This window comes from Lethenteron reissneri, chromosome 26 (genome assembly GCF_015708825.2).
Source record: "Lethenteron reissneri isolate LAM-NWPU_2019-01 chromosome 26, ASM1570882v1, whole genome shotgun sequence".
Lineage (NCBI taxonomy): Eukaryota > Metazoa > Chordata > Hyperoartia > Petromyzontiformes > Petromyzontidae > Lethenteron > Lethenteron reissneri.
In genome coordinates, this window is record NC_083804.1 from 15182958 (window position 1) to 15209350 (window position 26393).

Here is a 26393-nt window from a genome sequence, read left to right on the forward strand (position 1 = left end):
AGCTCTTGTGAAGCAATGGGCAGTATTCCAAGAACCTGTCATCTCCATTGGAGAAATCTATTCCTTCAACAAAAGATAACCCTAATGGTTCAGGTTTTGTCACCGTTGTTCCTTCAATTCATCTATCATCACCGGTCTCAAGACGAGGTGGTTGGGGCAACGTGTTGGCAGCTCTGGTTGTGATCTCCATCCACCTTGCTCGGCCCTCAATCTCACTGATCAGCTGGTTTTAGTTTAAGCCCGTTAGGATGCGACGTTCTGCATCAAAGGTTTGCTTCGGGGTTGTTTGGATAGTTTTCTGCATCTATTCATACACCCAAATAACTACAGTTTTCCTTGCGTAACGTTGACTACAAGTTCTATGTGGACTGGATGATATAATTGTGCCCCGTACATATTCATTGTGCGCTGTTCATAGGATTCATTGCCAAATAGTGTATAAAAGGTGGTCCCTCAATGTGCAGTTGTTCATTTCGAGATACGCGATACTGGTTCTCGTTTGTGTCAATGCCACTTTCAATGGAACGTGTCAATGGGCTCCCACATGACCAGATTAAAAATAACTGAATGAACCTAAGCTCCAGACAATATTTAAAACTAAATTGTTTATTTTACCAGGTAAGGCCCACTGAGCTATATAGCTCTTTTTCAAAAACGATCTGCCCACAAATGATAGCACAACGAAGTTGCTTGTCACATTGAAATGTATAACGACCAAATACTCTAAAATACATGTCTGATTCAAAATGTGGAGGGAAAACCCAGAGGATCCGGAGAAGAATCCACGCGACCGCGGGGAAGAGAAACATACAAACTCCAAATATACAGGCGTCAGGGTCGGGATCGAACCCACGAACGCCTGTACACCAGGCAAGGTAGTTAACATCTCACGCAACCGCCGTACCTCCAGGAAAGGATTTAACCTCCAGGAACCCGATGGCTACTTCTGGACCTCCCGTCGCTGTCGTCAGAGATCTCATATGCACGTTCAACACAACCAGTTTATTCAGTCAGTGGCACGGAACAACAACACGTTAAAAAAATAACGATTACATTGAGAAATTATTTTTAAAGATAACATCACGATCCAAACACTCGGACCCCTGTTTTGCTCGCTTCCCTTCCCCCGGCCCCACATTGGCAAACAATTCGAGCTTATTCTGCTGTCCACTAATCTCAGAATGGATAAATAAATACATCTTCTCTGTTCTCGAAAAACGTATCCACGGGTTTGGAGAAACAGTGCCTCACGGACACCCTGTAACTCGAGACGACCTTTGTCTCTATCGATACCCATTCCTCCTCACCTCTCTCCACATCTCCCTCTCTCACCTCATTTTTTTACGTTTCCATTTCTCTAGTCCTCCCTTTGTCCACCTCCAATGTTATGTATTTATTCTATCTCGCATTCACTCTTCAATTACACCTTTCATGCACGCACGCCGTTGACCTTCACTTCTACTCGCCTCTTGCTCTGCCTGTTCCACTCTCTCTTCCATTATCTCCAAGTTCGTCGGTCGCTCTCAACGTTTTCCTCCTCCACCGCCTCTCTCTCTCTCTCTTGTCTCTCCATCTCTGCCTCTCTCTCTCTCTGCCCCTCTCTCCATCTCCCTCTTCCATCATTCCCAACCATTTCCCCCTCCCCAATCTCTACGTTCCCCCCGTCCTTCTGTGTCGTGTTCACGTGAGGAGTACATTCAGTGGTGAAACACAACACACTGTGACGACATGTTGAAACACAACACCCACGGTCCCCCCACCGCCGCCCCACACACCTAACCCACATTCACCACACTAACCTTCACCCACACACTCGGGGCACGAGTTAACATCTACCTGGGGCCAAGCTCCAGGATTAAACAGAGGGATTAAAGACAACCCTAGAAAAAAAACACAATCAGATCTTCACTAGTAGCTACACACATGGGCTGTGTCCCGGACTGTTTCCGCGTGAGTGTGGAGTGCTGTTAACTGATTAAACGACCTTTATGGTGACTTTCACATCGAGTGCTCGTGATGCAGGTGGTGCAGCGACACTAAACAGTACACAACGATTTATAACACAGTTTTAAATTGACGAAAGCGTCTAATCACAGCAACTGAAACCTGGATACAAAGCGATTTCTTAAAAAAACTGAGATGACAATCACGTGAGCGTACTACCCGAGCAACTTTTTAAAAAATGTGAATTAACAAAGCTTCAAAACTCGCGTTGGATATAGCCCAGGAAGCACAGCCCACATGTGTGTATCAGATATCTCGAGGATAAGAGGCGTTTGTTTTCTGGGTTTTTGTCTTCAGCCAAGCTGGCTAACGGGTCACATGGATGAAGCCCCATGGGACTGTGAAGACTGAAATACCAGTGTTTTCTGCTTTTGTGGTTTTCTTTGCTGAAAAATAAGTACTGTAATATAAGAAGAGTCTATACAGCTCGCAACACTTGAGCTGCAGCTTGCGCCTGGAAGTGTGTTTCCGTTGCCGCACAACAGGGGAGTCGGTTGCAGGAGTTTGTGGGTCGCACACAAGGGGGGAAAGCAAAGGCTGGAATGACAGTAATTGCATGAAAGCAAATTAAATAAATTTAATTAGATCAATAAAACCAAAGTGGTCCGTTGAAGGATTCTCGAAATATGATCACTAAAGGTATTCAATTAAGGCTGCTGCCAGTCTACAAATGCAGCCTAAAGCCACTTCCATAAATTGTGAAGACAGTAGATTGTTTTCCCAAAACCTTTGTCTTTCAAAGGCAATCTAAGGGGAACGCTCACGTAAGCCGTTTTAAGTAATAGCTACAAGATCCCAAGTGATTACTTGGTTTGACTCTTTTTATTCTAATTTATATTGGAAATCCTTACGGAGCCTAAATTACTTTATTCAGGCAACGGTGCAATGGAAGGTTTGGTTTATTCCATTAGGGGCTTAAAGGAAACTGAAATGCCCAGAAAAAACACAAATCTCACACGAAGGGGGTAATAATACTCAAACCTCCAATCACTTGGGGATTCAATAATCCATTGCTATACTTGAATCTCGTGGCTCCCTCGCAGCTCGGGGAAGTGCAAATCTGCATGATCCACAAACCCTACCCAAAGTTCTGGATCACGAGCGTGTGCCATCACGCCTAGGCTACAAATCTGAGCCTCGCAAATACTCGGGAATGCCCCTTTAATGACAAGGGAGGAAGCGGTAAAGGGGAAACACACTTCGAGATGCAAGAGCAGCTTGGTGCTCTCGCACGGCACCTGTTGATCGCTGGTGGAGAAGTTTCCACTGGCCAGATGAACCCCCATTCGGCCAGAGAGACTAAACCCCACCCAATTCAAATTTGGTCCCAGGTGGAAATAAAAACAAACAAAAATATTATATTTCTAATACTTAATCTAGTTATTCCTTCTGCTGGTATATAATATAATACATTAGTAATTTAATATATTATTTGATGCTTGCTGTGCTGTGAGGTTGCTAGTAAAGGTCTAAGGCTGTAAGATAATTCGTTTTTTTTATATCCGTGACAGCCTGAGGCTCAAGGATTATTTTAAGGAGGCTCCTGCATGAAGTTGTGTCGACCACTTCATTTTTAAGCACATTTTCACGACTGGGCTCAAAAGAAGACTGCCCGGAGAAAACCCAAGGACACGATAAGAGAACACATACAAAATATATCTGTTACACCAAAGTACTTGTAGTACTGCCAAGTCCTGGCTAGTGGTCAAATATAATCGCATATCAATGGGTGTATCACATACATGTTGGTCTGGCTGATCCACCAACCCTGTCCAAACACCAAATATCCGACCACACAAGTTAACTCGCAGCTTATCAATATGCTCGACACTGCTGAATATTAGCGATAATGGCCATTGTCACCACAGATGGGTGAGAATTATGGTTTCATCAACGCTCACCCAAACCCATCACAGCTCTACGCCCACGCTTTGATGATAGAGATACCCCAGGACCCGGCTCTCTCCCCTTCACCTCCACGAGCGACCCCTCATGGCGCCTTCCTTCCCCCGCCCTTCCCCTGACCCCCCGAGGCCTAAGAACTGACCGGGGTAAGGTTTACCGTTCCTGGCCGGGAATCTAGGCGAGGTCAGTGGAGGGAGGGGGGGGGGCAAATGTTTAGTGAGGAAGTTTAGATAAGTAGGGTTTGTTTTAACAATGGGTTTGTTTTTATAAACAATGCAGTTATAAACAATGTTCAAAATATTCTTGGTTATTTCGGTAAAGTCACGTAGAAGGGAAATAATAAAATAATAAAAATATTAAACTATTAAAATTCTCACGACGTTTCGACTGCAACACAGGCAATCATCATCAGGTGTGAAATCCACAGAATGAAAATTTGAAAAAAAATTCTTGCTGTGGATTTCACACCTGATGATTGCTTGTGTTGCAATCGAAACGTCGTATTTTTATTGTTTTATATTTTTATCATTTTATTATTTCCCTTCTACGTAACTTTACCGAAAGAACCAAGAATATGAATCCCTGCAGTCACGAAAGCTTTACATCGAAATGTTCAAAATGTTACATTCCCCTTCGCCGCTCTCTCAGTGGTGGTTTCAACTGTCGTGAAACAAAACGGTCAGGGAGAGGGTGAGGTCAGACACTCATCTGAACTCAGCGCAGCGCTACTTACAAATTAAATTCATGGGAACGGAGGTAGCTGGAGGCAGTCCGGTTACTAAAAACCAACCCGGACCAGAAGGGGGTGGCTCGTCGTGGTGGGGGGAGGGCGGCTGTATCGTTGGATTGTGGCAACAATGACCAAGAAGGCTTTATATATATTTTTAGTATATATATTTTTTGTAGCAATGTTAGTCTCAGAGCGCGACAAAATATGCACGATAAAATTAACACCACGTCTCAAGGTGGTGCTGCTATTGCTACAAACATCGATGAACAGTAGTTGTTTTTTTCCAGTTCACCTTATGCTGATGTTTACCTCACACGCGTGAGTATTAGCAAAGTGGAGAACTGGTAAATTCCCCACGGATGGGGGTCGCACGCCTTGGTTGTACAAAACCCCAAATTATTCCTCTTGAGGCTTGAGGCCTTGCTACACCACTCGCCCAATGGACTGCTCCGCAGCCTCACGTTACGTTTTCAAATAATCCTTTTATCATTACGAACAACTGCATTAAAGTTGTGCCATTAGAGTGGAGTTTCTTACACACAGAAAAATCCAACTTTGGTGACTCCTCACAGATGGTGGAGGGTTGCCTTTGCCAGTAAACAATCCTTCACAGTGGTGATACCACGGAAATGCCAGTCTCCTTTAAAGTCTCAAAAACCTCTCCTACCAGCGCTGTATGAAGAGTAATTCACTGCTCGTTCTCTGATATATTTAGTAATATCTCAGAATGAATCCAATGTTGCGAGGCCAAATTAAGTGAAAAAATATATTCTTTTGGGCAATCGTCAACAAACTTTCTGCACGCAAACTTTGTTAAATCGTGGATGGGTGCTGGATTCGAACCCAGGATTTCAGAGGTTCTCGCCGAATGTCTTGATGGACATCAGCACGCCGAGGCTAACGGAGAGCTTGTGTGCATGCTCATGGAACAAGGCCTCAATGCCACAAAACTCGTTGTTGCAGTCGCTGCAATAACATTTCCCACTGCACAATACGGAAGCAACATCTGTGCCAAGTACAACATGTAGCTGCACCGCTAAGAGATTCCCAGTGACCTCACCATTAATCAAGAGTCGTTCAATAAAACTGACGAGATTAATTGGACCGAAAAAATCTAATGACGTTGATGAAAGCAGCTAATCAAGCGTCTGCTCCTAATCTACAATGGCAGCCTCAATTCTAAATCTCGAGGTAATTGAACAGATTCCAAATTGCAGATGGAAACCAAAGGAAATGCACTGTACAGCAAAGACACTTGCTTCCGGTCACAAATACAGCTGAGAAGTCCGGCTTTAGACAGCTACTATCCATCACGATTATCGCGACAGTGGCACGCGTGCGGTGCACGCACATACTTCACGTTGTAGACGTGAATAAGCCTAGGCCTAGAAACGCAACTCAAATAATCACGGTAAATGCCCTACAGGAACACACGATGCTAAGATGCTAAGACCTGCAACGGGAAAAAATGTTTTAAAAACAAAACGAGAGTTGACGCTGGACGTGCCACCCCGCCAATTGGAGGCAGTGTGAGGTGGTGGCCAGTCCTTCAGGCGTGCTGCTCCGTCTCCACGTTGGCGGATTCTCCACCGCTCGTAGGGTCGTTTGTCTTCAGTTCCTCGGTGGCCACTTTGTTGTCGTCGTTGCTGCCGGTAGCCTCTGCCTGCGGAGAGACCTCGCTTTCTCTCTCCACGTCGGCACGAGTTGTGCCTGGAGCCGGGTCTGGCTCCTTGCTCGACGGTGCCTCTGCCGCCTCTCCCGTCGACTCTGGCTTCGTCTCTGCCTCCACTTTCGGCTCTGCCTCCACTTTCGACTCTGCCTCCACTTTCGACTCTGCCTTTGCTACCACTTCATCAGCAGCGGTTGAAGCCACCGCTGCCGCCACCGCCTCCTCCTCCTCTATGTGCGCAGTTGCTGGTGCAGCATCCACTTTCTTCTCCTCGGGCGACAGCGGCTTGGCCTTGTCCGGGGCTGCATGCACTTCATTTGCCTCCACGTCGGGCTCCGTGGGACCCCGGTTATTGTGCACGGCATCGGGATCTGGCTCGGTGCTGGTTACCACCGTCAGCGGCTGCCCCTCTTCCTTGCCAGGCTCTAAAGGGGGAGCCGCGTGTGGACAAGCTTGCACCTTGGGTAGGCAGAAGAAGTTGGCAACGCCCATGACTATGCCGGAGATGGTGACGAGCGTCCCCGCCATGTACAGTGTCAGCTTGTAGTTCTTGGTGGCATCCACCAGGCGGCCTGGGGCGTAGGGGTCAGAGGGCAGAGTCATGAGATGACGTTTAATTTAACAAACTTGTTTTACTACCATTTTTATTTGACAAGGTAAGGCCCAGTGAGCTATGGAGCTATTTTTCAGAAGCAGCCTGGCCACAAATGATAACTTAACGATGTGGCTTATCATGTGGAAATGTATAGCAGTCAAATACTCTAAATGCACGTTTCTATGGGCAGTGTCATTTTAGACAAATGAATGTTTAAGCTCATTCACACATCAAGTCTTGGTAATGCTACATATTAAAATGCCCTTGATTTCACTGAATGAGGGTATTATTATTTATTTGAAAAGAATTTTCCCAATTTGTATTTTATCTGAAATACCATTAAGGTTGTTGCGTGCAATTACGTCACGAGGTCTTCAACTGGGCAGCAGTTGTAGCACGAATTAAATCACAGACTCCAGGCAAGCCGGCTCAGTGGCAAACGTGAAAAATGTTAAAGCACCCAGCCCCCCCACTAATTGTAGGCAACTCAACCAGACAACAGCACAATTATACCCAACGTATTCTTACGTGTACATTTCAAGCAAGGTCTATGGATGTAAGGGCCTGGACATTTTTAGGTCAGTCGCAGAAACAAATAAAGAAGTGTTCTGCCACCGAGGCATCAAACCAGGCAGTCATGTGGGCGAGCGTGTGTGCAAATGAGATGAGCATGTGGGCGAGCATGTGGGCGAACAAGTGAGGAGGACAGGCACCTGCACTGGGCGGTCCGACCAGCACGGCGCAGGCCTCGCACAGCAGCACGAGGCCGATGGCGCTCGAGAAGACGTGGGAGCCCACGATGGCCATGAGGACCTCGAATTGCAGCGCACCCACCATCCCGTATGAGATCCCGAAGAAGACACAGAAGGTGGCGAGGCCGCCGTACGTGTTTCCGAGTGACCCCATGAGGTCCGAGAACCCATTGAAGAGCATCGCAAAGCAGAAGAGGTAGGTGATGTATGGGCGTATACGCTCGACGCCAGCTAATATGCCGCACAGCGGCCGTGCAAAGATGTCGATGATGCCGATGATGGACAGGAGGAAGGCCGCTTTGGTGTCCTCTACGCCCATGTCCTTGGCGTAGCTCACGATGAAGACGGGCGGCACAAACAGCCCGATCACCATAATGGACGCAGCCACCGCGTAGATGACGAAGCCCTTGTTCTTGAAGACGCTGAAGTCCAGCAGCTTCTTCTTCTGCTTCTTCTTTGGGGACACCGGTGTCTCCCGATGGGGGGCGGTGCCTGGCGATGGGCTCTCAGCGACCTGGGAGCCATTGTCGTCCAGAGGCACGGCCACAAAGCCGCCGTTCTGCTTCGAGGGCAACATCTCGGTGAGCTCTTGTTCCGCAGCGCCGGCGTCCCTGCTGCCGTTACGCCGCTTGCTCTCGCCGGCATTGGCACTTCCGCCACTGCCGGCGTCCTCCTTGGGGGGCACAAGCGGGCGCATTACGGCGCCGCATGCACAGCAGTTCAGCAGGAGCCCCCCCAGGATAAGGAAGCCACCCCTCCAGCCGTACGACTTAACAAGCATCTGTCCCAGCGGCGACAGCGTCGTCAGGAACACGGGGCTGCCAGCTGCTGCCAGTCCGTTAGCCAACGGGCGCCGCTTGTTGAAGTAGCGCCCCAGCATGATGAGCGATGGCTGAAAGTTGAGCGCCAGCCCCATGCCTTGTGGAGGAGTGTGGGCAAGGAATACGAATTGTTCATGTCAATAATATACTTATGAATGCAAGTAATAGATGTGTAAAGTCATTCCCAAACTTGAATACCTTTTCTACTGACCTTGTGGATCAGAGACCCAGTGATACTGTGATCTGAAGGCCTGGTATCCTACTGGTCTAGAGACCTGTATACTCTGTGGCCCAATGACCTGTTGGCCTAGCGGCCCAGTAGTCTTATATTCTTGTGGCCATGTGACCCAGCGGCCTAGTTCCAAAGTGACCCAGTATCTCCACTGCACGTACCTGTGATGACTCCCGCCGTGAGATAGAGCATGATGATGTTGGTGCAGAAGGAGGCAAGGATCATCCCCAATGAAGCGAGCAGACCCCCGCCCAGCATCACGGGCCGGCAGCCAAAGCGGTTCACGAGGATGCTGCACAGAGGACCTGCACAAAAAGACAAAGATCCCCCATATAGCCTTTAACAGACTGTTGGGGCAAGTGCTGTTAGCGAGCGCCTATGAAGGCCGGCACGGGACACGTAGGGGTGGGTGGCCAGCACCACGCCCGGCCGTATTTGTCTCTCCAGTGGCGATGTCTACACACCACACCAGGTACTCGTTTGAGTCGACCTAGGAGAAGCCCAGGACCAGTTCAGATAATTGTCACTGGTGTCGACCATGAGCGAGAACTGAACTCGAGTCACCAGGTTTGTAGCGCAGCGTGCTAACCGATACACTACCACTCCCACACACACAGACATGCCCACACATGTATTGCATGCATGAATACTATGGAGGACCTACACACGCGCACAAATACATGTATGCATGCACACACTGTACATACACGCATGAATACTCGCATGGACGTGCACGCATGCAAGCGCGTACACGCACAGAGAGAACAATAATATAGCCTTAATAAACTGTGGGGGCAGATGCCTATGAAGGCCAACATGGCACATGAGGTGGTGTGGTGCTAGCCATACCATTCGCCTTTATCTCCGCAGTGGATAAATTTATACACCACACTGGATACTCATTTAAGGCTGAGTCGACCTTGAGGAGGCCTCGGAATGGTTCAGATATTGAGAAACGATGTTGGCTGTGAGCAGGAATTTAAGTCAAATGACCAGGTTCGGAGTGCAATGCACTAACCTCGACATTACCGCTTCCCACAAAGACAAATGTGAGTTCATGTAAGCAGGCACCTCCAGTACCTGGTGTTATGATTCTACTCACTGGCCCCTGTATAACCAAGTGAGGACCCTTTGAAATTCATTGTATTTTTTGTGACAGTCCTGTAAATGTATTAATAAAAGCATATTACTGTATATTATTTATTCACAATATATTGACTGGTAATTTCTACATTTAGGGTTATGGCTGAGCCACGGTGAGGAGATGTTAACTACCTCGCCTGGTATAGAGGAGGGCATGGGTTCGATCCCGACCCTGACGCCTGTATATTTCGAGTTTGCGTGTCTCTTTCCCTCCACATATAGAAACATGCATTTCGAGTATTTGTGGCTGCTTTAAATTTCCACATGTTAAGCCACTTCGTTGAGCTATCATTTGTGGCCAGGTAGCTCCTGACAAAGAGCTATATAGCTCAGTGGGCCTTACCTGGTAAAACAAAAATAGTAATAGTAATTAGCATGCAAGATCCTCCTGAAAAGGTGTCTCACGACCCGGTGAGGCTTTCCTGGATTAACAAAGGGCATTGTTATTGTTAATACACGGTGACCTAATTTTGAGGATAATGATATCACAAGGTGTTTACTGTTCCAGCAAATAAGGGGCACTTTGGCTTTAACACCACCACAGAAATTACCAAGCAATCAAGTGAAAAGCACCACTGCTCTTTAAAAAAAAACACAATACTGCTGCCAATCAGATTTAGTCGCGAGAATGGAGGGGTGGAGCAATGTAAGCATTAATGGCTGCAATATAGTAACATGTGGTAACAAGTGACCAGGATAGCGTAGGGATTACTACAACGCGACTTTTCATAGCCACAATATCTTGCGCTTCAACGCATGTAGCAGGAATCGAACCATCAACTCATCCCCATGGCAACAGCATCCCATCACAATACAGCCCACTACCACATACCCCATCACTGCAGGTGTAACAATTCGTCTTCCGTGAATAAATTAATTGTTACAATTCAGTGTCAAAGTTTAATTCAGGTTGTTATATTTATTTTACACTGCGGTGAATGTAGCAGCCTATAATGGCTGGAGGCGTAAACGCATAACAGTAGGTGCAACATACAGTATATGACTCGAATTACACTGAATCTTACACACGCAATTCGATACATGTATTGTGAGCAGCAGAACCACTATTAACCGATGCATCGCGTCGCTACAGCCCTGCCCATCACCACATGGCCCAATTACACCACAACCCCATCACCACCCATCACATGCAACCCCATCACTGCCCATCACACCACAGGGCCATCATGGCCAACCTCAAATCAGTGACATCACGGCCCATCACAGTACAGTGGGGGATTAAACAAATAAGACCCTCAGAGGGTGTGGAGCCAGCGTTCGTTATGGCAATATCCCCCGATTAGTGTTTTGCTAAACAGAGTGCAGCATCCACACAAGAGAGTAGAGTGGGGGGTGGTTCTCCAGCTACAGTGACAGCTGCCCTGAGGCAGCACAGGACTGGTAATTTATCAAACAACACATCTCAAATCTCCTGCCCCTTCTGCAGCCGAGACGGTGTGTAAACTGGTGATGAAAACATTGGGCGAATCTGTGAGTGCGTTAAACGGATCGTTCAGGATTATTAAATCGGGCCCTTCCTCATTGCCTGCCAACGTGGCTCAAGCTGCACCAAAGGTGCTGAGAACTATGGCTGCACCGGCAGCAGACACCCTAGATAGGTTTCACTTTCACCAAAACTCATAAGCAACGTGTGTATCTGTGAATGCTAAAAATATGTCTCATTGCAGTCTTTCACGAGTTTGATTTTACACCTGGTCTTTTCCAACATCCATTAATTTGTTATTTTGCCTTTATAAGACACCCAAAGTAGTCTTTGGTAACGCCTGAACACAGACGACTCAACTTTCTTATAACTTATGTCCATTTCCCAACCTTCCCACCCATACACAGCAAAGCAAAACAAATCTATGTAAACTACATGTTGCACAATTTGCCCGCTCAGCAAATTAAATTTTCGTGATTCAGTCGTGATTCGATACCATAATTATTATAGACACTGGTGAATGTAGCAGCCTGCAGTGGCTGTAAGGGGTCACATTAACCCATTATTTACACGATATACGAATCGAGAAAACATTGATTCTTGCCAACTTGTTTGAGTCATGAGCTTAATTAATTTATGCATAAGTACACCTATAAGTATAACACCTGCATTTCCTTCTCATCCACTATCGCTGATTTAACACATTCAGCCACAAATAAAGGTGAACCATAATAATGTTTCAAGCTATTATTGAACAAAGCAAAGGTGATTGTTAATGTGTGGCCCACAAGAGGTATTTGAGAGTCCTATTTGGCCCTCAGTAAGGAAAAACTTCCCAACCCGACAAATATGTCCTGGCACCACCAAAAAAGCTGTCCTGATGTCCCTAAGCTATTGCGAAATCAAGATGCTGTCCTTCCTGGTAAAAACATATTCTGGCTGCATCATCAACATATATGGGCAAAGGATGGTTCTAACTGAGCAATGGTGCATGGTTGGCAAAGGAGGCAGGGTCTCTATTGTCAAGAGAGTGGGCCAGCGTCAAAGAGTGAGATCACTTGCCGTGTAGGCAAGCCTCGTTATCGAGTTAGCAAAGTAAAAGTAGGTGGGGTTGACGGAATCAGAATATATTTGTTCGACCAGAGGAATCCGATGAGATATGAAGCTCTTTTTTCACAGATGTCCAGCATGGGCGCGTCAGCAATGAGGGGCTGCCATGCTCACGATGTGTCCTGGTTGAGCCTCCCAGAATTATACTATATTTAAACTTATATCTATACGCTTTATTCATTTTGGTAACTCCAGCTGCGGGGGCACCTAGCGGCCTCACCTGAGCCGTAGAGCATGGCGAGCAGGATGGAGGAGAGCCACGCCGTGTCGCTGTAGCCCACGTCAAACTCGTTGATCAGCTCCTTGAAGAAGACGCTGATGGCCTTGGGGAAGGCGTACGAGAAGCCTGTGATGACGAAGCAGCCGAACAGCACCACCCATCCCCAGCCGCCGTCTGGCGGTGGCACCAGCTGGGGCTCGTCATCCATAGGCGCAGCGCCCCCCATGCTGCCCGATCAGTAAGCGCGGCGCGCACCCCCTAAAAAATGAATCAACACAAACCAGAGCCCCCTCCCCAGCAGTCTCCACGTGTCAGTCTGCACGCACGCACACAGGTAGGGGGCACAGAATGGGCAAAGGTGAGACTTATTTTAGCCAGGTCTGTCTGGGTGAAGTTAATATTCCAAACCCAGCACCTCTTATCCAGAATACCTCTCTCTCTCTATGGCTGTCACTTCTCGGCACATCTTAACCTACTCCAGTCTACCATCATCATGGCTTGGCTTCGCGAACGAAGATCTAGGAAGGACATCCACGTCTTCTGCAGGCACGCTGGTGGCTGAAGAGGCCTATGCGGACAAGCAGGTCCTGCCACAACAGCTGCAAGTATAGGTCTGATCTGGGATGGGTGCTGAGGGATCATGGTTCTTCCTAAGTCTACCATCGACAAGGAAAATATTCAGTGAAAAATTGGGTAGGGGCCATCGACAATCATTAAAATAAACGGCATAGTCACCATGGTCAAAGGGCAGAGAAATGGTCATTAGGGTAGCGGTACAGACAGGGTAATTATTGTAAACAGCCAAGAAGGGTCATCAGACAAGGTCGTTGCTTATTAGTTTAGAGGGAACGGGAAGGGTCATTGTTAAATCGCACAAACGGGGTTATTATGGTAAAGGACATGGGCAAGGTCATTTGAGTGTAAGGTAGAAAGACCATTCGGTTACATTTCACAGCCAAGACTATTAGGGTACCTAAGCACCAATATCAGTAAATGTGATAATTCCCAGCGTAGCTGAATGTAGTGGGGTAGATGTTTGTAAATTGACTTGTGATACACTGGGGTGGTGTAACTGAAATGGAACCAGGTCTATGAAATCTACATACACACAGTACTGTGTATTGCAGGGTAGTGTATAAACTCTGTATATTAAAGTGATGTGGGCTAAACACTTTGCATTAAAACCAATTACATTCACGTTTTTGTTGAAATAAGTAACGCTTATGCGATTAAGACTGTCAAAAAATCAATGGGATGGATTAAAAATATATATCTCATACGTTTCTCTTCCAAAATGTAATTAGCTGATCACTCCTCAGGCGAAAATGTCATTAAGTCTTCATTTTCGTGTTCTGGCATGAATCTATTTTAGGACGCATTGAATGATAAAGGGCGTAAATATTGTTTAAATCGGTATAATTGCAGTCACGTCTAGGCCTAGATTTGAAGCTTTCGTGACTGTAAAGATTCATATTCTTAGGTTTTTTTCGGTTAAGTCACGTAAGTAAAACATCAAAATAAAAAAAATAAAAATCACGACGTTTCCTCCGAAACGTCGTGTTGCCTCCGAAACGTCGTGATTTTTATTTTATTTATTTATTTTGATCTTTTACTTACGTGACTTAACCGAAAAAAAAACCTAAGAATACGTCTAGGCCCTATCATTTCCCCAATCCCTGCGAGTTTCCTCCCCCGTTCAAACGTCGCATTATAGATACACACGGCTGCATTTTTAAACATCCTGCTGCATGTACCAAAACACCAAAGTATCTGTCTTATTACGGACCAATTCATACCTTATTGGGTCACCCCGTGGCCCTTATACATCTAAAAGTTCATCCCACAAAGTCCCGTGTCGTCGAAACGGCTGTACAGCCGGATGGACCTGAAATCTCGAGTTCCCTGTACAAGAATACGGGGTTTAAACCGTGTGGGTTGACACGGTATGAACAACTATACACTAATATAAAACTAAAAACATTGTGGCAATACATCAGTGTGTGTACAGTAACACAGGGGCAGCATCTCGCTTGCAATAATAATGAACACCGGGGCACATGCATAATGCATTCGTGTACATTAAAAAACCACACACACACACACAATTGTACTCTTATGTACGGCTATATTTAGAGCAGTATAGTAGTGTCGGGGTTAAATGATCGTAATTTATGCGACTTGATGAGGCTACGTCGTTGAGTTAATGCGCGGATTGTTACTGCTCTTGTACCTTGCAACAACACCGACAAACGAACGCGTAAATTGTATACATCAGAGCGACAAAACAACAACAGCAACACAAATAGCATAATTAATATTGAAGAGTACGGCTGGTTTAAGCGTGTTATATTTACATTTTAAAAAAAACCCGAGTGTATAAAGTATTAAAAATAGCGAGAGATTAAGCGCCTGGCCTGGAGTCAGGCCCACGTGTGTGGGCCACAGAACTTTGAAGTTTTTAATCTCATTTGTTTTAATTGCACACATTATTACGCCTATTTACACTTTACAAACCAATGTGGGCTTTCTTTTCTTTTCTTAAGCTCTGGTCCAATGAAGCCACGGTGTAAAGCGCGCAATGGAATACATTAATAAAATCACGAATCCACCGAACATTGATTATAACCGCTACTTTTACCCGTATATATGTTATTAATCGCTTGTTCAATAGCTCACCGTCAACAACAACATCGACATCAACAGAACCGCGTGTAACACGAGGCAAGGGGGTGTTTGTCGATATTCACAATTAGAACGACGCGGACCTTGCGCGCGTTGATGGAGATGGAGGCACGAAGGGATTGGTGGATCACGAGGTGATCGGCGAGATTCTCACAACTCGAGCAAAGTCTTCGGTGTTTTTGTGGGTGTTTTTGTTGTTGTTGCTGTTTACCGACTCGTTGTTATTCTTAGTTGCGGAGCACAGGTCCGAAGTAGGCGCAAAGAGTAAAAAAAATTAGTGCGAACACGTTTCTGTTGAGCAAGATGGTGTTGTTGTGGTTGTTGTTGTTGTTACAAGCTTGGAGATGGTAGGGGGGGAGAGAAAGAGACAATGATGATGATGATGGGAGATAATTCCCAAGTGGAGCCGTTCGAGGGAAGAAGACGGGAACCACATGGGAAGCGTTATGACCTGCGGTGGGTGATGGTTGAACACGAGCGGTGGCGGTGATGGTGGTGGTTGTTGAGAGCCCTCATTGGGTGAAGTTCACTGGCTAATTCTAGATTTGAAGCTTTCGTGGCTCTGCAATGATTCATACTCTTCGGTTTTTTCGGTGAAGTCACGTAGGAAAAAATAAATAATATTTCTATTATTATTTCTAGTATTTTAACTTTTAATATTTATTTTTTCCTACGTGACTTTAACGAAAAAACCGTCAGCCCTGGCTGCTGAGCAGTGCTAGCATAGTGTGGGTGAGTGTTGTGTGTCACCCCCAAGTCCACAGGGGTGGAGGAGACGACTACAATCTGGTGGAACGAGTCGTGGTGGTGGTGGTGATGATGATGCACCACGTTTCCATTGAGCATCACGGGTAGAAAGAAATACGACTATAAGCTTAACTCCCATTCCGCCTCTCGATACCATATATTTACATTTTTAAAGTTGTTCTGTTGTTAATTCAGCCTATGTATTGTTGTTGTTATTATTAGCAAGTAACATTTGGCGGTATGCATTCAACGGGGCATACTTTTCAAAGTACAGGACTAAAGATAAGTCACGGTCGTTTCGATTGTGGGCATGCAACCCACTATTGCCCTATAGTAAACCCCATAGAGATACACAGAGACTCTCACAAGGGATTAATTGATTGCTCCTTCATAGGGATAAGATTCAAGAATCCACGGCAGTACGAGTGTGGCAATGAAACACAAACTATATTTAATATTAATAAACCACTGCATTCCTTCAATGGTTGAAGAGTTTAAAATTTAAAAAAAAAACTTACATAAACATTCACTCGTCATGCCCAATAGACTTCGAAATTGGCACTTAGCTCCTTATTAAAAAGTCACGCAATAATATACTTTTCAATAACATATGTCAGTGCACACGCGTTATTGTTTATCAAAACACGACTCTGTTGCTGACACCCAGATGGCCAAAACCTGTCCAGAGTATTTGTTTCCTAAACAAATGCGTCTTGTTAATAATATTGGTCTGGAAAGGCTGATGGACTAAAACCCATAGTTTTTTTTATATATGTGGCACAATATTCGGTTTGGAGAAGGCTGATCCGATGCCTCCATGCAGTATTGGTGAAAATCGTAATTTTGCCACGATATAAAAATGTAATAACCTCATTGATATACGCATGTGTCAGTTGAAATCGATAAGACAATAGCGCCTCTATCGTTACCTCTCCATATAAACCAATAAAGAGGCATTTCTTACACAACCCATCAGTGGCCCCATGGCTCTCTGGGAGTACACAATTTTAGCAGCAATAATTCACCACAGTACTATACTGTACTTTATTATACAGGGTGGTTCATATGTCTTGTGCCCCCCCTCCCCCCCGTTTTTCCCTTTGCATATTAATGTATCTTTTGAATAAACCTTACTTAAAAAAAATGTAAATGCCGGTCACATGACATCTGGACCACCCTGTATAACTGTATTTGTTTTTTTTGTTTTGGTCAGCATCGGAACCAGACAGCGCTGCAATGAACCCACGGCATGGGTGTCTCAGGACGACAGATGAGTTGTGGGTTGTAATGTATGACCACTGAATCACAAATGCCTCTGCAGAGCATCGAGTTATGTGGGCCCTAAGGGATTGTGGATGGTGTGCGCAACCAAAGCCAAATATCAGCTCGAATTCACATCTTTAATTCGCCCATTGGCATAAAGAGGCAAGCATTCTCTCATCTATATATTTATTGTCTGCAGCTATCTTTTCTCATGGCAGTGCATCTATGTTCTTTCTCAAACTCTGTCTCTGGTCTATATCTTCTGTCATTTCCCCTATGATTTAAAACGATTGAAAGAGGAACCCCAAAAATATATTTCCACTTGGGGCCCCAATGGGCCAGCACCACCGCTGTATGCGTGTCTAATGTGAGAGCATAGTGTGCGTATATGTTTAAACAATGATACATGTTTCAGAAACATGCAACGCATCCGAAAGGTAGTTCACTGAAGAGAGATTGAGCAATGAATTCAAGTCGTGTGCAGGTAATATTGTTGCACCGCTGGATTGTGAGAAATGGACGCTTGAGGAGGCCATCATAAAGCAGACCATAGCTGCTGCCGATGATGTGTATGTTGCATGGTGTGTGATGTGTATACTTTAGATTGGAATGTGCGTACGTGTGTAATTTATCATAAGGCGAGTGGTAGTGCAGCAGTTATTGCTCTGCGCTGCGAATCCGACAACACTAAAATTTTATTCCCACTCACGGCCAACACCAATAACGATTATATGAACAGGTCATGGGTCTCCCCAAGGTTGTCTCAGCCTCAAATGAGAACGTGGTGCAATGTGTAGTAAACATCGCCACTGGTGAGACAAAGGAGGCCGGGCGTAGTGTTGGCTACCCACCCCCTCGTGTGCTGTGCCTGCCTTCATAGGTGCTCGTTAACAGCACTTGCCCCAAGAATCCGTTAAGATGTTCAAACGCCATATATTAGGCCAATCAGTGTAGGCCAATCAGTTTAAAAGACAATGCATATATTAATGAGGTTTTGTTTGCATTTTTACCACAAGCGTGTGTGGTTAATGCAGACTTGATGCCTTACAATAGGTGTCTATTTGGTGTTTTAACATCTTATAACCTCCTGTATCATTGCCGGATAGGAAAAAACCTATTCTTTTTCATCATTTTGATTCCAGCAAAAAAAAATTGTCCCATAGATATATTAGTATCTGTGAAACCACTGATCATTAGTAAAACAATAAAACGCTTCATAGCTCATCGGATTCCTCCAGCATATTAAAAAAAATATTCTGATTCTAAGGATGATTTATTTCTTATTAAGTCTGAATTCGTCAAGTGAAGCTGGATCGTCTGCGTGAGACGCCAGGAGTCGTGGGGGGTGGGTCTCACGGACTTGTTGGAATGCGGCACGCCGCCTCGACTTGCACGCGTTGAGGTCATCGTCCACAGGCACCGCCCACACGGTGCCAAGCAGCCAATCACAGGCGAGGAGCTGGCCATTGTGAACGTCCCAACGTTGTGTTGTGTTCATTGTCCCTGGGGACCCGCCCCCCACCCGTGGAGGGATAGGGGGTTGGGCTCCCACGTTCGCATCACCACGCGACGAATGACCCTCACCACAAACACCACTCACCACACACTCCTCACCACACACTCCTCACCACACAGGCACACACTACTCACCACACACTCCTCACCACACACTCCTAACCACACACTCCTCACCACACATTCCTCACCACAAACACCACTCACCACACACTCTTCACCACACACTCCTAACCACACACTCCTCACCACACACTCCTCACCACAAACACCACTCACCACAAACACCACTCACCACAAACACCACTCACCACACACTCCTCACCACACACTCCTCACCACGAACACCCATTTACCACACACTCCTCACCACACACTCCTCACCACACACTCATAACCACGGACACTCCGAACCACGGTCACACCTCACCAGGGATACACCTCAGCACACACTACTCACCACAAACACCACTCACCACACACTCCTTACCACACATTCCTCACCACACACTCCTCACCACACACTCCTCACCACAAACACCACTCACCACAAACACCACTCACCACACACTCCTCACCACACACTCCTCACCACACACTCCTTACCACGAACACCCCTTTACCACACGCTCCTAACCACGGACACTCCGAACCACGGTCACACCGCACCAGGGATACACCTCAGCATAAACTACTCACCACAAACACCACTCACCACACACTCCTCACCACACACTCCTCACCACGAAGACCCCTTTTCCACACACTCCTAACCATGGACACTTCGAACCACGGTCACACCTCACCAGGGATACACCTCAGCACACACTACTCACCACGAACACTCTTGGCCACGAACACCACTCACCACACACTCCTGACCACGAACACACCACGAAACACACCTCACCACACTCCTAACCGCGGACACTCCAGACCACGAACACATAGACGATTTCTATTTTGCCAGGTAAGGTCCACTGAGCTATATAGATTTGTTTTCAGAAGCGAACTGACCAGAAACGATAGCTCAACGAAGTGGCGTATGACGTGGAAATGTTATAGCTGACAAATCTAAACGCACGTTTCTAAATGTCAAGAGAAACCCCGGAGGGGAGAACACGCAAACTCCAAATATTCAGCAGCAGGCGTCAGGGTTGGGATCGAACCCACGACCTCCTGTGTACCAGGCGAGGGAGTCAACATCTCCTAGCCACCGTGGCGATGAGAGAGAGAGAGACCCACGCAAACTCCAAATATTCAGCAGCAAACGTCAGGGTCGGGATCGAACCCATGACCTCCTGTGTACCAGGCGAGGGAGTTAACATCTTCTAGCCACCGTGATGATGATGAGAGAGAGACGCAAACTCCAAATATTCAGCAGCAGACGTCAGGGTTGGGATCGAACCCACGACCTCTCTTGCACACCAGGCGAGGTAGTTAACATCTCTTAGCCACCGTGATGATGAAAGAGAGACGCAAACTCCAAATATTCAGCAGCAGACGTCAGGGTCGGGATCGAACCCACGACCTCCTGTGTACCAGGCGAGGGAGTTAACACACCCCGTAATTACCACGAACATAAATTCACCACACATCCTCTCACCACGTACACACCATAAACTGACGAACACATCTATTCGTGTTGTCACCAAGCCCCGTGCCCGACCTCCTTTATCACCCCGGTGCCAAACGCAGCACCAAATAAGGTGCTCACTTTGGGCCGAGTCGACCTATGGCAGGGTGACAACAACAAGAAGCGCTGATGCAGTTCGTTTTTTTTTTGGTGATGGACGTTGCTAGGAGACCAATACGACAGACGGCTCGCACACTAACGAAGATAAAGATCCTCCATATAGTCTCCACTCGAAGACAAAGATCCTCCGTGTAGCCTCAACAGTCTTTCGGGGCAAGTGCTGTGCACCAGCAGCGATGGATACCTAGATGGTTGGTGGCCAACGCCACTCCCGAGTGGCGATGTTTACACGATTCGCACCAGGTACTCATTTGAGGCTGAGTCGACCTATAGGAGGCCCAGGATCGGTTTCAGATATTTGTCACTGGTATTGGCCGTGAGCGGGAAATGAAATCGGGTTAAACCACTACACTACCGCTCCCCACTCTCACAGCCACACACTCAACCAGCCGCATAGCCTACATGGATTGTTGGGGCAAGTGCTGTTAGCGAGCACCAATGCGGATCTGCAAGGCGCCCGGTCGCCTTCATTTAAGGCTGAGTCGACCTAGGACTGGTTCAGATAATCTCCACCGATGTTGGCTGTGATCAGAAATCGAATTCAGGTCAAATCGTTTAGCGCGCTGCGAAACGAGTTTTATTTCCCGCTCTCGGCCAATACCAGTGACGATTATCTGATGATCGGTCGTGGGCCTCCCCTAGGTTGACTCAGCCCCAGTGACGATGTGTAAACATCGCCACTGGGAGACAAAGGCGGCCGGGCGTGGTGCTTTTCACCCACTCCCTCGTGTGCCGTTCCAGCCTTCATATGTGCTCCTCGCTCTTGCCCCGACAGTCTGTTCAGGTTACACGGGGGATGTTTGTCTGTGCCTAACACAGTCACACACTCCTGCACACGAAGTAACACACCAATGAACACATTGCACACGTTAATCCATCTTTCCGCCGAACTTCCCCACACACACCCCAACCCTCGCAAGCCCCACCAGCAGCATCCTCCAAACAACACTCTTCCTCTCCCCACAGATGAACCCTCACACCCAACCCCCATACATAACCCCTAACTCACACATGCACAAATACAAAGATCCCCCGTTATTATAGCCTGAAACAGAATGTTGGGGCAAGTCCAGTTGGCTCGTTGGAATAGGAAGCCGCTTAAAGACCTTTTGAGTGAACTGGTCTCTTCATATGAATGTGGAATGGACACCATCTGAGGACGATACCGATTTAAATGACTATGTATATTAGCGATAACTATGATGTCCGCAAGTGTCCTCATATCATCCACTGCCATGGCTTCCTCTGGGTGGCTTCCGCATCAATAATGAGCTTCGTCTCCTGTGACCTCACCCAACCTCGCTCCTCCATCCCCTCGCCTCCTTCACCCGCGCACCACGGGATGTCTCTCCCTCTCGCATGCTGTTCACATTGTCTAGACTCCACCGTTGTCTGAATATTTTCTTTGCTTGTGTTTAAGTATGTCAGCCTTACGTAATCACAATCATCCATACAACTGAATGAGCACGGCCAAGAATGAAAAAAAATGATGTCATTTATTTATTCACCAAAGCATCGCTGATATTTTGCAGGGTGCTGCTCCATGGATATATTTTGGCAATTCCAATTGTTTGGCCAATTTGAGTGTTTGGCTTCATTCGGGAGGACACCGGAGAAACCCCACACTGCGAGCAAGGCACGTTGCTCAAGCACACGAGGTAGATTTAATAATCCATTGCAGCATTGTCATCTTATGGTGATTGTCTCCCAACCAAATTCGTTACTAACCAGGATTCATTTCCCTGCTTAGCTTCCGAGATCCGACGAACTCGGAGCGGACGGGCAAGGTGTGTGTGTGTGTGGGGGGCATTCGAGGTGAATGTTTTGCGCTCCCCAGTTCACGCTACAACCACTTGGAGGGGATGTCCTTAGCCTCGTCAGGGAGAGAGAGAGAGAAAGAGAACACCCCCACCCCCCGCACCGGCTCAGAGCCGACCGACAAACAGAGAAGACGTTGAGGTCATTTGGGGCTGGCGTTGCCAGCCTTAATAGGCGCTCGCGAACAGCGCCTCCCAAGGCTTCCTGATTGATGTGGGGGGGGGGATGCTGGTGGGGGGGGGGTGTTTACAGGTTAATTGGGGGGAAGGTGTAGAGTGAACGGCGGTCTCCTTGGCAACAGAACCTCCCCCCCCCCCCCATCTAATCCCCCCCCCAACCTCCGTGCATTACCCCCCCTCTCTACTTGCCCCCCAGTTCCCCCCACCCCCGTGTCCCCCCCTCCCCTACCCCCCCCAGAAAACTGCCCCACCCCCCAGCGCATTAAGAGGCAAAGCGCATTTCAGCATTCAGGGCCCATAGAACGACAGCGCTCGCAATGACAGCCTCACATCGACATGACTCTCATCACATCGACAACCCACTCTCATCACATTCATATCACCCCCCTCACATCGACACCACAACCTTCCTATCGACACAGTTCAGCTTTTTACCGAAGACATTGCTGCTGCTGCTACCCCGGCAACAACAGCGAGTGCGGTTGTTCAGTCACTGCGACACCCATTTACTCAGACGTCAGCGCCGCCTAGTGAGAGCGGACGTAACAGAGACACGGACTATCACAGAGACACAGACTGTCACACAGAGACACGGACTGTCACAAATAACACAGAATCTCACAGAGACACAGACTGTCACACAGAGACACGGACTGTCACAGAGACACGGACTGTCACAAATAACACAGAATCTCACAGAGACACGGACTGCCACAGAGACACAGACTGTCACACAGAGACACAGACTGTCACAAATAACACAGAATCTCACAGAGACACGGACTGTCACACAGACACAGACTGTCACAGATAACACAGAATCTCACAGAGACACGGACTGTCACACAGACACAGACTGTCACAGATAACACAGAATCTCACAGAGACACGGACTGTCACACAGAGACACAGACTGTCACAAATAACACAGAATCTCACAGAGACACGGACTGTCACACAGACACAGACTGTCACAGATAACACAGAATCTCACAAAGACACAGACTGTCACACAGAGACACAGACTGTCACAAATAACACAGAATCTCACAGAGACACGGACTGTCACACAGACACAGACTGTCACAGATAACACAGAATCTCACAGAGACACGGACTGTCACACAGACACAGACTGTCACAGATAACACAGAATCTCACAGAGACACGGACTGTCACACAGACACAGACTGTCACAGATAACACAGAATCTCACAGAGAACACGAACAGTGACAGAGACATGGACTATCACACAGAGACACGGACTGTCACAAATAACACGGACAGTGACAGAGATACGGACTGTCACAGAGACACGGACTGTTACACAGAGACACGGACTGTCACAGATAACACAGAATCTCACAGAGAACACGGACTGTCACGGACACACAGAGGGCACCAGCGTCTCACGGAGATAGCAGCCTTCACGCAGACACAGCAGACTCTCACAGAGTCACAGAGACAATCCTATTTGGACACCCCCTGGAACAGCATAAGCCGTGAACAATCCACTGATGGATGAAGGCCCTCTCTGCATGCCATCGCCATCTCTCGCTGATGGAACAATATGCCGAGCAGCTGCACACGAACCGATTTGTATTGGTCCCATCCCCGTTCCGCGTTCTATTCCGAAAATAACATTCCTTATAGCGAGACGGGAAATATCGAACCCACCCCCGTTCATCCATGACAGATACATCGTCGCTATGCAAACACAGACATCACCGGAACTTACGACGAGACGAGACATCACCATCCAGAACCATCGTCACACATAACCATCACACCACCACAACAACCACACATCATCACTCTACATCACCACCACACATCATCACCACAGATCATCACCGCACATCATTACTACACATCATCACCAACATCATCACCCATCATCACCACACATCATCACCATACATTACCACACATTATCACCACACATCATCACCATACATCATCACCACATCATCACCACTCCACATCATCACACACCCACACATTACTACCCCACATCACCACCACACCACCACACATCACCACCACGCACCATCACCACCACGCACCATCACCACCACGCACCATCACCACTACCACGCACCATCACCACCACGCACCATCACCACCACGCACCATCACTACCACACACCATCACCACTACCACGCACCATCACCACCCATGGTCGCCCTTTCAGCGTCACGCCCAGCGATGGAGACACACGCCTATTGAGTAAAACACTTTCCGGATTCCATTCTAATGGTCCAGACGTCAACTCCGATGCAATCCGGATTCAAATGACTACATGGATTACGTTTCAATGACGTCCGAATTCAATTACGATTAAACCCGCGGATTCAAATTCCGGCACGAATCGTAATGCAAATTAGAATTGTTACTCGGACGAAAATTGCGTGAAAGATTTCCGATTCAGTTCGAATATAATTTCGGATTTCGATTCCAATGCACGTTCATTTCCAACACGAATTATGGTACACTCCAAATACAATTCTTATACAATTTTGATACATCGAGGTTATAATTTCACACGCAATTGAAGGTTTGAAGACACCAAAAATTAATCATATTTTTGCAAATAATTCTGATACAAACCAAACCTAAATTCCGGCGAAATGTGAATGTTATCTCAATCCCACAATTCGGCAGTAACACAATATATGGCTGAAATTACAAGCGGGTCAAATGGATGGAGATGGGGAGGGGGGGTGAGATTGGGGGGAGGGGGGGGGATTAGAGGAGGGAGGGAGGGGTGGGGTATGGGGGGGGGCTGGATCGCCCACCTGGACCTCACCTGAATTCCCCACGTGGATGTCACCGTCACGGAGCCGTCGCGCGCGCGTGTGAATGAGAGAGCTCGGCGCGTGCACGCGCGCTTATAGGGCGGAGTGACGTCAGCACAGCAATCGCCTACACCAGACAAAGATCCCCGGTATAGCCTTTGGCAGGATGTTGGGGGCAAGGGCTGTCAGCTCGCACCTATGAATTGCCGGCGCGGCGCACGAGGAGGTGGGTGGCTAGCGCCACGCCCGGCCGCCTTTGTCTCCCCAGTGGCGATGTTTACACACCGCACCAGGTACTCGTTTTAAGTTGAGTCGACCTAGAAGAGGCCGAGGACCGGTTCAGATATTCGTGACTAATCCGTCGCGAGTGAGGATGGAACTCGGATCGACGGGTTCGCAGTGCAGTGCGCTAACCACTGCGCCACCGCTCCCCACCACGGAATCTCAAACATAAATACAAAGATACCCCGTGTAGCGTTAACAGACTTTTCAGCCAAGAGCTGTTAATGAGCGCATGTGAATGCCGGACCGGCACACAAGGAGATGGGTGGCCAGCACAACGCCCGACCTCCTTTGTTTACACATAGCACCAGGTACTCATTTGAGGCTGAGAGGACCTGGGTGGGAGGTCCAGAACCGGTTCAATAATAGTCTTCACCGGGAATCGCCCCCACCGCCCCCCCCCCGCCACATCCCTCACTCCCACCTCTACTCTAGAGAGGTTACAGAATACGTGGGCTCGTGTTTCGATATTATATTGTTACATTTTATAATGTGTTTACACACGTTATGCACTCTGTGCATCAATTTACCCTTTGTTATTGTTTTATAAGAACTCTGTGACGTGGTGAGTGGGTGAGTTTGCTGCACCAAACGTTGGTTACGTAGTACAGGATGCTGGTGATGAAATGTCCTGCAACGTGCTTGCCCCACACTCTAACGCGCAGTACTTTTTATGTTGAACTTCTTTCGTACCGTACGTAGCCAACCGCGCTAATCGGAGGAGCG

General features: G+C 47.4%; 1 protein-coding gene across 3 annotated transcripts; it reads right to left on the reverse strand.

The window, feature by feature from the left end:
• Window positions 1–987: 987 nt before the first annotated feature.
• Window positions 988–25461, reverse strand: SLC16A8 (solute carrier family 16 member 8). 3 transcript variants are annotated; one of them, XM_061560789.1, is made up of 5 exons: window positions 25397–25461; window positions 12626–12941; window positions 8870–9013; window positions 7617–8573; window positions 988–6880 (listed from the first exon to the last, which is right to left on the reverse strand). In XM_061560789.1, the coding sequence occupies exons 2-5, from the start codon at window positions 12849–12851 to the stop codon at window positions 6189–6191; spliced, it is 2019 nt and encodes a 672-aa protein (XP_061416773.1). In that variant the 5' UTR covers window positions 12852–12941; window positions 25397–25461; the 3' UTR covers window positions 988–6188. The 3 variants fall into 3 exon arrangements, with proteins under 3 accessions (XP_061416773.1, XP_061416772.1, XP_061416774.1); XM_061560788.1 differs by lacking the exon at window positions 25397–25461 and adding an exon at window positions 18678–19167; XM_061560790.1 differs by lacking the exon at window positions 25397–25461 and adding an exon at window positions 15140–15246.
• Window positions 25462–26393: the final 932 nt, after the last annotated feature.